Source organism: Panicum virgatum, chromosome 2N, assembly GCF_016808335.1.
Source record: "Panicum virgatum strain AP13 chromosome 2N, P.virgatum_v5, whole genome shotgun sequence".
Lineage (NCBI taxonomy): Eukaryota > Viridiplantae > Streptophyta > Magnoliopsida > Poales > Poaceae > Panicum > Panicum virgatum.
Window position 1 is genome coordinate 68,565,523 of NC_053146.1, and position 12,391 is coordinate 68,577,913.

The 12,391-nt window shown below is 45.7% G+C and overlaps 1 protein-coding gene across 1 annotated transcript; it reads left to right on the forward strand.

The window, feature by feature from the left end:
* Positions 1 to 6,993: 6,993 nt before the first annotated feature.
* On the forward strand, positions 6,994 to 8,754 carry LOC120662140 (heavy metal-associated isoprenylated plant protein 35-like). Its single transcript, XM_039941251.1, has 3 exons — positions 6,994 to 7,267; positions 7,374 to 7,449; positions 7,543 to 8,754. Exons 1-3 carry the CDS (start codon positions 7,232 to 7,234, stop codon positions 8,424 to 8,426), a joined length of 996 nt encoding a protein of 331 aa, XP_039797185.1. The 5' UTR covers positions 6,994 to 7,231; the 3' UTR covers positions 8,427 to 8,754.
* Positions 8,755 to 12,391: the final 3,637 nt, after the last annotated feature.

Consider the following 12,391-nt stretch of genomic DNA (forward strand, 5'->3'; position numbering starts at 1 on the left):
GGCCCATACCGGAACCTGTGGTCGTACTAAAGTAAGCTAGGTGAGATGTCAAAACAACTCGGTCCTTATGGTTCACCAGGGCAGCAACCATCTCTCAACATACCAACTCGAGCCTACCACCACGGTAGCACTCACCCGCCAGTCTACCACCACGGTAGCGCCGGCTCCAGCACACCCAGCTGCCCTGGTCTCAGCCAGATCCCTTCGTATCCTATTCTCAGCTCTGGAGATGCATGACTACTCAGATGCATGCATGAGCACACTCAATCACTCCAGTACTGGTATATGTAATCGATCCTAGACCCAGTCTACAGCTAACCGTCCTCACATGGATGCAACCGCTCACGTAGGGGTCGATGAAACTTGCCTTCGCTTGCGTACGCGTCGTCGTCGGCGGCGGCTTCCTGCTCGTGGTACGGGTCTTCTGGCTCCTTGGCAGGTTCCTCCTCGGTCACTCCGTGATCTACGGGCGAGAACAGCACAACCGGCAAACAAACACAAGCAAGCAATAAGCTCAAATGGAGATGAAAATAGGAGAAAAAAGAGTTACGTGAAAAGGAGTTGATATGAAGGAGATTTTGAGTTTACAGTATTGATTGGTAGAATGATTTGGATTAAGTGCTCACGGCCTGGGGGTGTTTTGGGCCTTTATTAGTGGAGTTAATGGTCGGGGAAGCTGCCTGCCATCTCACCTTGGCGCGGAACAGCTCGAGGAAGAGGATCAATTGTTGGAGCTTCGTTTTGTGAGTGAGCTGGGCTCGGGAGGAGTGGTTCAGCTGGTGGAGCGAAGCGGCTCGGTGTGCTTGGGCTGGTGACGGGGCTCGTCACGTCCTTGCTCCTTTTATAGGTGAGGAGAGCAGCAGCGGCGTCGCGCAAGGACGGCGACGGCGTGGGCTGCGGTAGCTCGTCGTCAATGCAAATAGTGGCAGCACTGAAGGCGCGAGCGCCGAGGCGGCAAAGCCGGCGAGGGCGCTGCAGCGGCGTGGGCGAGGTGGGGACGTGGGGGTGGGCGGCACGGCATGGTGCCGGCGGTAGTGTGCGGTCCCGTCGTGGGGCCGGCGTGTCGCGCGTGCGCGAGCGATAGCGAGCGGGTGAGGCAGTTCGGCGGAAAAAATCTCGGCCGGCACTGTGCGTGGCGACCCCGATTTTTAGCGAGGTGGGTGCTGCCATGACGGGTCTTTTCAAGGTCAATGGTGTGGGTACTCTATGACTTCTAGGGAATGATGAAGTTATGGCAAAGGAGGTAGGTGCTGTCATGATTGTCTGGGAATTATGGCATGGTACGGTGACTGAGAGGCTTTTATGGAAAGAGACGAGATGATTTTTGTCGTGGGTGCAAGCATGCGTATGCTGGTTACTGGAGGGAATGAATGTACTAACGCAAGGCAAGAGTATAAAATAGTTTACCTAGTAGTTATGTAATACCTCGTATAACGTTAGTATTATTTTACGTTACTAGTTTAATTGCAACATAAGTTTTATTTTAGTGATTGAGGCAGCCCTACTAAGTTGAGGACCTACACCAACTCAATTCAGAGTCGGTCAGCTTCTAGTTACTTAGTGTACCGGGTCCTTTTGACGGCAGAGCCGCCTTTTGCTTCCGGGAGGGAGAGCCTACCAACAGATGAAGCTGGCTTCCGGGTGGCAGAGCCAACCTTCGATGAAGCCCAGACCCTTTTGTGATCCCGGGTGGCAGAGCCAATCCTTCGATGGATCACAACTTATACACTAAGTACTAAGCTTAACCGGAAGGCTAGCACTTATAAAGACGCTTACCTTATTGAAGCAACAAAGGAACACACACCTAGCACACTCTACCTATGCTCACTTCTACCATGCCCTTGGATGTGTGTGGGATGGAGTGGAGTAGTATGGCATGGCAAGGGGTGGCACCCTCCTTATATAGGCACCCATACCCTCTTAGATGAGTGACACATGTCACACTCTAGGAGGTTCCCTACAAATATCTAAGTTCCCTACAAATATCTAATTCTAGAAAATTCTAAATTTTACCATGGCAAGAAAATATCCAAGCTTCTTGTCTTCTTATGATTCTTGTGGAACATTCTAGAACCTTGTCATGGTGAGCAAAATTACGCCATAGTTTATCCTTATCTTTATAGAACCTTCTAGAATTTTGCATTATAAATTTCAACACTCCCCCTTAATCATGATGAAAACTGGGATGTTACAGCAATGCAAGGAGAGCCTAAGCCTTGCTGTTTGGTCCTCACGATCTCCTCTACATATGCTCAGCCAAGCATCAATTTCGGCAGTTAGCACTCCATCCCGCCACTCGGTGCCGTGGGCCTATGTGCAGGGGCGGAGCTACGTTGGTGCTAGGGGGGCGCCTGGGCACCCGCGCCGAAATGAAAACTCAGTGTTAATCATCAAATAGCAGCAGAACCATGAACAAGGCACCCCTCGATTCAGCTCTAACTTCGCTCCTGCCTGTGTGCGTGCGTGTCAAATTAATCCTGCTACCGCCAAGTGCGGTACGGTGTTACCAGCATGTATCACTCTTTCTTATCAATTCATTCCAATAGCTAATGATTCATGTAACCAGACTTCAATTTCAAACATCCGAGAGTCAATTTCTAATAAAAAAAAGGAGAGTCAATTTGCTAGGCATTTGATTTCGGACACTATGTTTGATTTTTCATCTATGGGCATTGAATGCGACAAGGCTGCCATGGCGGTGTGGCAAGCTCTGCACGAACCAGGCCATGGCAGCGATCTTGCGCATGAACCAGGCCTCGGCGGTGAGTTGCGCACGGGTGGCACCATGGCACGCGAGCAAGCACGAAGGTGGCGAGGCCATGTGCGCAGCGCGAAAGGCGGCAGTGAGGTCTGCACGTCCAGCACTAGCACGTGTGTGCGGCTGGGTTGAGTGTTAAAAAACCATTATATTTGTTTAAAAGAGTTCAAAATTTCCACATTAATAAGGGACATCACGTTCATGCGAGAATTTAGAAATTCCTACGTTAACAACGAAGTTTGAAAATAAACTATCAAATTCGCTGAAAGTGTCTAGAAATTCCCACGTTAATTGAAAAATAATAATAATATATACTGTTGGATTTATAAAAAATTACATTCTAAACTAACTTAAAGTGTCCATATCAAATATGATAAATAAATAACATATTATACAATAAAATTTGTTATATTAATAAGAGGGTATTAACGTCGAGAGGGTCTAGAAGTTCCCATCTTAATTGAAAAAACATAAAAATATAAATCATTAGATTTTATGAAGATCTAATGGTCTAAACTAACTCAAAAAGTGCATATCAAATGCAATTAAAATTATATTATTATGGAATTTTTTAATAAAAAATAAGACTTAGGATATGACTGAAGAGTTATTACCGAATACGATTAGTAATAGCTAAATTCAGAATTAAAAAAAAAGAAAATTAGGACCAAAGAGTCCACGACGAACACGATTGGTAAATAGCTAAATTCCAAATTAAAAAATAGCACTTGATAAAAAAGTACATGTTGAATACTACTGTAAATAGCTAATTCAAATTAAAAAACATAATACAATTATCAATTGATCCAAAAGTTCATATGTAATATGACTAAGGAATACATATATTTAGAATTGAAAACTAAAACATTAGTAATTGACTTTTGTAGCGATTAAAACATTAGAAAGAAAAAACAGCTCAATAAATAGTTAATGTCAAAATCCAACTAATAAATAATTCAATTCAAAGTTAAAAAAGAAATTCAAGTTTAATAAGTGTTCAATGTCAAATATGGTTAATAAATAGTTAAATTTAGAATTAGAAATAAGAAAATAAGTATTTAATTTGTATATGAATTGTAATGTAAAATAGGTAAATAAGGGTATGTATCAATATAATTAATGAAAATGAATATTTTTATTTGGATTAAGCTGAAAAGCAAATTACATATGTAATTAGTCCATATAGAATAAATTTATTTAAGCTACATGTACAAGTATGGCTTGAAATTAGCATGATAATAGAAAAGTATATAGAACGTTGATTTCTATAATCATATAATGGCTAGGTTAATGGAAAGAGTTCGTCGAATATAATTAATGCTAACTTGAAATTAAAAGGAAGAAGTGTATTTTCACCCCTTAAGAATGGCAATAGTATGATATTCAGTCTTTATATTTTAATTGGTGGAAATCAATCCCTTAACTAACTAAACATGTGCACTAATCATCCAACCTCAGCTTAACACTGGTTTAGTGACATCTTGCAACCATTTAGGCCATATAATCATATGACTAATCACTCTGTTGCCACATGGACTGAGTAAAAGAATATTACAAAGTCCACCAATTTTTTTGTAGAAATTATTTAATTAGGAATCCTATAAAAGTTAACACGTGTCAAATTTTGAGAGGTGATGATGACCATAGAAGTGGTGAGCACAAAATAGAGGAATGTATCTTACCTGCTGCAATAGTGAATTTATAGATCCCGTGCACGACAACGATGCACCAGCCGTAAGATAATATGTGTGCATGTATGCATTAAACTTGAATAGAACATCGGAGAATAAAGAAAAGAAAGAAGATTATTTCCTCTACTGGTATACATTGAACACTCATCTAGATCTTTTTTTCTAAAATTTAAGGATATTTTTTTCATGGACTGTGACTGAAACTATCAAGCGAAAAGGTGCATAGCCAATGAAAATTAAAAAAATATTCATACAACAAATATTTCAATGAAATATAAGTATGAGGGGTAAAAAATATAAAAATATATGGTTATATATAAGATATTCAACCCCTGAATTTATGTTTTAAAAAATATTTCACAAAATATGACTAATGTAAAAGGAATAAATAACCTTTCGGTTTGGGACATCTCGAAAAGAAATTATAATGATACTATCTAGAAATATATAAAAATTATCTAATGACTAGCTACCCGAGCTATTTGCGCGGGCCACCTTGCTAGTTATATAAGAAAGAAAAGTAGAGCTTTACTAGTGATAATTTACCTGAAATAAACAATACAGTTTTTATCTAACGCACTTGTATATATTAAACTAAAAGATACGGTACAGATACCATTACTCATACAGGTGCATTATGGTTTACACAAAGGCCCTGAAAACCGCAAAACATACAACGAGGTCCCTAGAAGCTGCGAGGCGGAAGAGACCGCCGTCTCCACGGGCGGCGCCTGGACCCCCCCCCCCCCCCCCCCCCCTCACTGTAGCTGGTTCGAGAGGGTGTGCAACTGTGCAAGAGGCGTCTTGCCCCAGGGAGTTTAGTTCTTCCTTCTTTATCTCATGCATTCTTTTCCTTTCCACGCACCACCAACCATCCACACCGAATGTTGCTCGAAGCGTGGCACAATAAGAGCCTCATTGATTGGCCGTCAAATTCATGACAACGTTTTGACTAAACTTTTTTTTGCCAGTATTTGATTTGCTACCAAGAGCTGCCAATATCTCACATTTAATTAAGAAAAATGGTGGCATATTTTTACCTATATTTTATTTTGCCAAAATTTTGGTATGGGTAGCAAACCAATCAGACTCTAATAGACGATGTTCGGCTAGTCCTGGCACCACAAATATAATATTAAAAAGCCGTGGGCAAGACAATATCATAGTCGTACATGCATGTGTTTGCTATCGAGACAAATAAAGCAAGCGAAAATTTAATGACTGTTACGTTGGGGGTAGATACTGTAAAAGTAGAAGACCAAAAGTGTGAGAAGCTGCTGAAAACGACTGTACGAGCAGTAGTAGCTGTAAATGTGGCGGGGCGCGACACGTACGACTGTTGTAGCACTGTTAACGCCGAGGCTGCCCGGCGCATTCCACCCACGAATGCTGCTGTATCATTCTACCATTTTTCATTACCGTCCCGTGTGCCGCGACAGGCGACAGCGTGCAACACCGAACGTTCGTAACTTCGTACGTGCCACGAACGAACGACCCACGGGCCACGGCTATATCCTTCCCTGATCATTTTGATCCGCGGCGAGAAATGCGCGCGCTGCGTTTTCTCCGTCCCTCTCGCCTCTACATCTGTACGACGCCTCTACATCTATATCGTGTCGTATCGTACGTACGTATCGTATGAGGAGGCGTACGTAGCTGCATTTCTAGCAGTCCGTCTGAACCCTACGGCGTCCGTGGAAACCGTCCCCTGACGCCAGTGCTGTGATGTCTCTAGCTAGCTACTCTACTGCTAGTAGTAGTAGTATAGAGGTGCGGCGTGGTCAGGGTCGGTCCATGTCAACCAACCTGCTTCTTGTTGTAAGCGACCAGACCGACCTCTGCAACTTAACAGAAGCCGCGCGCTGCCTGCCTGCACACTGCGTTAACTGTAGATGCCCCATTGGATCAGCTAGCTAGCTGGCTGCCCGCCTGGCTCGCTCGCTCTTCACTTGTTATTCAGGGTCCCGAAACGATGCACGCACGCAAGCCTCCTCCTCCTTTCGAATGCTGCCTTCTAATGGCTGACCTGTCGAGCTCCGATCGATCCGCGCCGGACTTGCACCGATCGGCGACACGTCGACGACACTGCTCCTCCCTTCAGATTGGCCAGAAGCCCAGAAGAAAAAAGAACGGAAAAAAGGATCTTATCAGGATCACATGATCTCGATCGTGTAAAAGAAACGGGTGTATGTGTATCGTGCAGGCTATCAAAGACATCAGGTAAAGGCCAGGGCAACGAACGACTGCTAATCAGGGACCTGCCATCATGCACCAAATGCGCCATGAATGATCAGGCCAATGATGCCATGAAATGTGGGTCCCATGTCACCATCCCTGCCCAACGAGATCCGCGCCCGGAGCCGGAGGCCGGCCCCCTGCCGCCTGGCTCATCGACGCGCGCGGATCACCGCGCCTGCAACGCCGGACCCGCCTGTCGGTCATTGAACGCCGCCATTGAACTTGAACTGCTGCTTGCTATACATGGCTACCGCGCTTGCTATGCCAGTATAAAGGTTGGCTGCCTAAGCGCCCACTCCTCGTCTATGCCTAAGACCGTCCACAGCGATATGAGGAAATGGAGGAGTAAATCTACTGTTTGGCACTGTAGATATACTGTTTGACACTGTAGATAGAGAGGACGTGGGAAACGAGGAGTATAAAGGTTGGTTGCCTAAGCGCCCACTCCTCCCTTCCCTTGCCACCACCCCTCTCACCAGAGCGCAGAAGCTGCTCGCAGCTTCAGCTCCCACGAGGTCCGCTGAAGCTAGCCTCTAGGCTCGCCATGGCGTCTGGGGAAGCAGAGCCGCTGCAGTACACGGTGAGCCAGCCAACGCGAGCTTCTTTCTGCATTGGGAGGGAGGGGGAGGGCGTCACGCCTGAGGCTTCTTCTTCACACCTGACCAGACGCCCTTTTGTGCTTGCAGACCACCCTTCTGCGGGTGTCCATCCACTGCGAGGGGTGCAAGAAGAAGGTCAAGAAGGTGCTCCACAACATCGAAGGTAGGTGGTCCTGCTCGATAATTCAAATCCGCTCCCTGTTCGTCGTTCTAGCGACTGATCGAGTGGCTTGCTTGGCCGCTGTGGAACGATCAGGAGTGTACAAGGTGACGGTGGACGCGGCGCAGCACAAGGTGACCGTCACCGGCAGCGTCGGCGCCGACGCGCTCATCAGGCGCCTGCACAAGGCCGGCAAGCAGGCCGCGCTGTGGCCGGCGCCGGCCCCGGCCGCGGTCGTCGAGGCGGCCAAGAAGCCTGAGGAGCTCGCCCCGGCGCCGCCAGCAGGAGACGGGGAGGGCACCAAGGTCAAGGAAGGCGCGGACGCCAAGCCCAAGGAGGCAGCCAAGGACAAGAAGCAGCAGCCTGAAGCCGAGGGCAAGGACAAGAAGCCGGAGAAGGCCTCCGACAACAAGCCCGAGAAGCCCGAGGCCGCGAAACCCAAGGACGAGGCCACTAAGGACGCCGAGGTGACTGCACCCAAGGAAAAGGGCTCCCCTGAGCCGGCGAAGGAAGCCGCCGCCGCCGAGGACAAGGCGGGCGGGGAGGAGGCCAGCAGCGGCAAGAAGGGCAAGAAGAAGAAGAAGAACAAGCAGATGGACGGCGGCGAGGCTGAGGCCGCGCCGGCGGAGAAGACGCCGCAGCCGTCGGTGGCAGCGCCGGTCCCGGCGCCCGCTCCCGCGCTGGGTCCGGAGCGCCCGCCCGGCGGGTTCCCGTACTACGCGGCGCAGCCGGTGATGAGCTACAACGTGGCGCACCCGAGCTCCAGCGTGTCGTACTATGCGCCCACGCCGGTTGGGCCCATGCCGCCAATGCCAACGCCGCCGCCATCGCAGATGGCGCCGTACGGGTACCCGCCCATGATGCCGCCGCCGGTGCCGGAGTTCCTGTACGGCCCGCCGGGCATGCGGTCGTCCCCGCCGCAGGAGTCGTACAACAACATGTTCAACGAGGAGAACGCCAACTCGTGCAGCGTCATGTGACTTCCGCGCCTTCGCCGCCGCCGCCTCGCCGGACTCCGGTCGTTAGGTGGTCCCACCCGCTGTGCGCTGCGCGGCGTCGAGTCACAGATAGAGAGAGGCTGCTTTCGTAATAGAGGAGGCCTCTCTTGTGGTCCGGATCGTGGTTGCTAGCTAGAGAGTACTGGAGTACTGTCAATTAGGTGGTCAAAGCTCCTCTTGACCAGATTTTCTCTCTCTCCTTATAAACTAAATTGCTCTTAGTGCATGCACCATGTAATCAGATGATCATATGCTAGTATCACTACTTGCAATGTGTCTTTTTGCTAGTACTTTTCTGTTATGAACTTCACTGATGGTAAACAAGCAACATGAAGCTTCTCAACCGTCCATTGGAAAAAGGTTTTTGGAAACTTTCATGAATTTTCACCACCAGCAAATGCCAAGCAAAAGTAGTTTGTAGGCAGGTAGGTAGGTGAGTGGATTTTTAAAGAGGTATGGAGGTGTTGGTGGGAGAGTGATGGCAGGTTATCAATGTAATTGGTGGGTGGGGGCACTTTTTAGCAGGGCAGAGAGGGGGCCCTGGGCAGAGGCTAATGAAGGTGGCCTGTTGGTTGACAGGCCTTTTCTATGATGATTGCTAGTCTGCAGGGAATGTGTCACCGGCACCGGCTTGAATGCAATTGCAAACCAAACATGAGGCCTGTTGGTCCCTGCGCTGCGTTGCATTGCATTTTCGGCCGTGTTTGGTTTGGCTTGAAAATGTTTTCATAAAAATTTTTTGCTGTGTTTAGTTCCAAAATTTCTCTCTCCAAACTTCACTATTCAGCTATCACATCAAATCTCTCATCCCATACATACATAGAGCATTAAAGGTAGATAAATAAAAAAATTAATTGTATAGTTTTGATGTATACGACGAGAAAAATCTTTTGAGCCTAATTAGGTCATGGTAGGACAACAATTACCACAAACAAACAAAAAATGCTACAGTGTGCTACAGTATCTGATGTAACCTTTTTTACAACTATTTTACGGATCTAAACATAGCCTTTGATGTTTTGACTATTAATTAGAGGTATTAAATAAAGTCTAATTATAAAATTACATCCACAACTATGGTATTGTAGCAGTTATTCTAGCTAATGAGGTCTTTGACCGCACGAGTAGGGGATGATTGGACGCGATTACTGTAGCATCACTGTAGCCAATCATGATGAAACTTGGCTCATTAGATTCGTCTCGAAAAGTTACACCCATCCCTACAAAAAATTACAAATAGACTTCATTTAGTACTCGATGCAGACATTTGTCTTTTTGTGAAATTTTGATGCGACACCCAACCAAACATGTCCCTAAGATGACTTACGATTTGTCTTTTTAAAAAAATAAAGAAGAAGAAGATCCTCATGATTTTCAGTACTATACTCCACTGTGTTTGTATTAGTAGTATTTTGGAGGGCTGCTTGCATTTTGGGCAATAATAAGGTGGGTAATGCAGCCAGCAGCGCTGCAGGGGACAACATCACAAAAATGCTTTTGTCCTTCCTTTGTCATCTCGTAACGGAAGTTCGCAACATTAATGGAAAAAGAACTTTTAAAAAAGAAGAAAATACTAAGAGCATTCCAAGAGCCTTTTTAAAATCTACTCTCTAAATCATCATTTAGAGAGTCATTTAAGTAAAAAATCATTTTCTATATCTTTGTAGTTTCTAACAGCTTTTCTATATCTTGTATGTAGTCTAAAAAGTCATTTTCGCTCTCTATCTTTGGATAGGGAGAAATTCGGGATAGTGGATGTTTATATTTAGATATCCAATTGAAGAGGCTGTTAGAGGGCATTTTCTCCCCAAAATCTCTATTCATGTAAACTAGAAAAGATATAAATTAAGAGTCTCTTGGAGATGCTCAGCAACTCCAACCCGCGTCCTATTTGACCTCCTACTTTATATTTAGGAGAGAGAAAGGGAAAAAACATCTCCAAACAAACTCTTATCTCATTCTTAATTTTGAGAGTCCCTCAAATTTGTTGGCCTCCCCTCCTACTTGTAGGAATAGAATGAGAGTCTTTCATCTTTTGAGAGAATTGTTAGAGACCATTATCAAATAGGAGAGAGAAATACGATAAGAGACCCTCATATAGTTGGAATAGAGAGGCAAAAGTAAGAGGTGGATTGGAGTTGCTTTTAGTGGATAGCTAGCTGCCTTTGTATAAAGAAAAAGAAAAATAGAAGCAGGTTCGGCGTTTCTTGAGCAAGGGGTACTACTACATACAGTACCAGCGAGTGGCTAGGTCCATTAATTTCGTTCAAAACAGGGGACGAGCCAGCCAGCCTCTGCGCTGCGACTTGCGACGACAGCACCACACAACACAATGTGCAGCCGGTCCGATGATGTGGAGTGCTCCCTCCCTAGGTCTTTGTTGCTGCTGGATCGCACATGCCGCGGCCTCACGCATGCAGTGCGAATAGAAAGGGTTTCCTTGTTCGTGGTTAGATTTCCTGTCTCCCCCGTCCCGTCCCGTCCCGTCCCGTTCATTTGCTTGGGTTTACTGGTAGAGGTGGTAATGGGTCATGGTGCTAGTAGTCTATTTACAGTCTAATAAGATTTTTAAATTTTTTAGGTTGAAATTGTATAAAATTAAAATCCGATTTTTAGATATTTTAGTTCAAAATTTTAGACCCTTCACCACCACAGCTCAGTGAGCGAGCAGTGCAGTAGCATCTGACCATACAGTGCAGTACAGTTCAAAATGGCGCCGCGCGTTGGCGCACAAGGCCGACGCGACGCATGCAGCCTCGACCTCGAGGGGGCCTAAACGGAATCTACTAGAGTAGGCGCAGGAGGAGCGGCAGCAGCTGGAGCAGGCAGAGCGCAGGTGCGCAGCCCAGCGGCTGGAGGTTAATCTAGGCCGTGTTTGGTTGTAAAAACCAAAATTCCAAAAAAAAAATTCCGGCACTTGCATGGAGAATTAAATTTAGACGAAATAAAAAACGCATTGCGACTGCTGTCTGTAAATGGTGAGACGAATCTAATGAATCTAATTAGGCTGTAATTAGATGCTAAATAACATCTAATGACAGATTAATTAGGCTCATTAGATTCGTCTCGCGATTTACAGACGAGTTCTGTAATTATTTTTGTGATTAATCTATATTTATTACTTCAAATATAGAAAGATGATTTTTCAAAAAATTTACGGGAGGCAACCAAACACGACACTAATCTATTGAGACCAACTCTAATGGAGTGATTAAATTTGAAGGTAAAATAGCCAATTTGGTCCTTGGATTATTATGCATGCTTCAATTTCGTCCTTTAACTATGAAAACATCCAAATCAGTCCTCGAACTATCTAAACTGGCTCAATTTCATCGATTCCAGTTAGCTGGAGCTTCAATCCAATTGAACGGACCATTTTACCCATTTTCTTTTCACATTAGAGCAGCACCGTCCCTTTTCTCCTCCCCATGACGGCTGCACAGAACCCTCCTCTGTAATCTGGAGCGCCTGGTAGCTGATGGTGACCTGCGTGAGCATTCCCGCAAACACTGGTTCTCCTTGTTCATTCAGCCAAGCTCCACCTGCAAGGCCGGCAACTGCTGCATCTTGTGCTCGTCGTCTGTCGCCGCAGGAAAGGAGCTGAACGCACATACATACATGCATCTTATTTATACTATAGGTAGGTAATAAATAATTGAGACAAGGAACGATAAAGGAGACTTAATAATTACGTTAATAGTGAGGTCCTCCTTAAGGGGGAGGAGGTTCCTGTGCAGCCGCCATGGGGAGGAGGAGAAAAAAGATTGTGCTGCTCTGATGTGAAAAGAAAATGAGGGCAAAATAGTCAATTCAATTGAATTGAAGCTCTGGCTGGAGTGGACGAAACTGAGCCGGTTTGGATAGTTCGAGGACCGATTTAGACGTTTTCATAGTTAAGGGACGAAATTGAGCCAAGCGCGATAGTTCAGGGATGAAATTGGCTATTT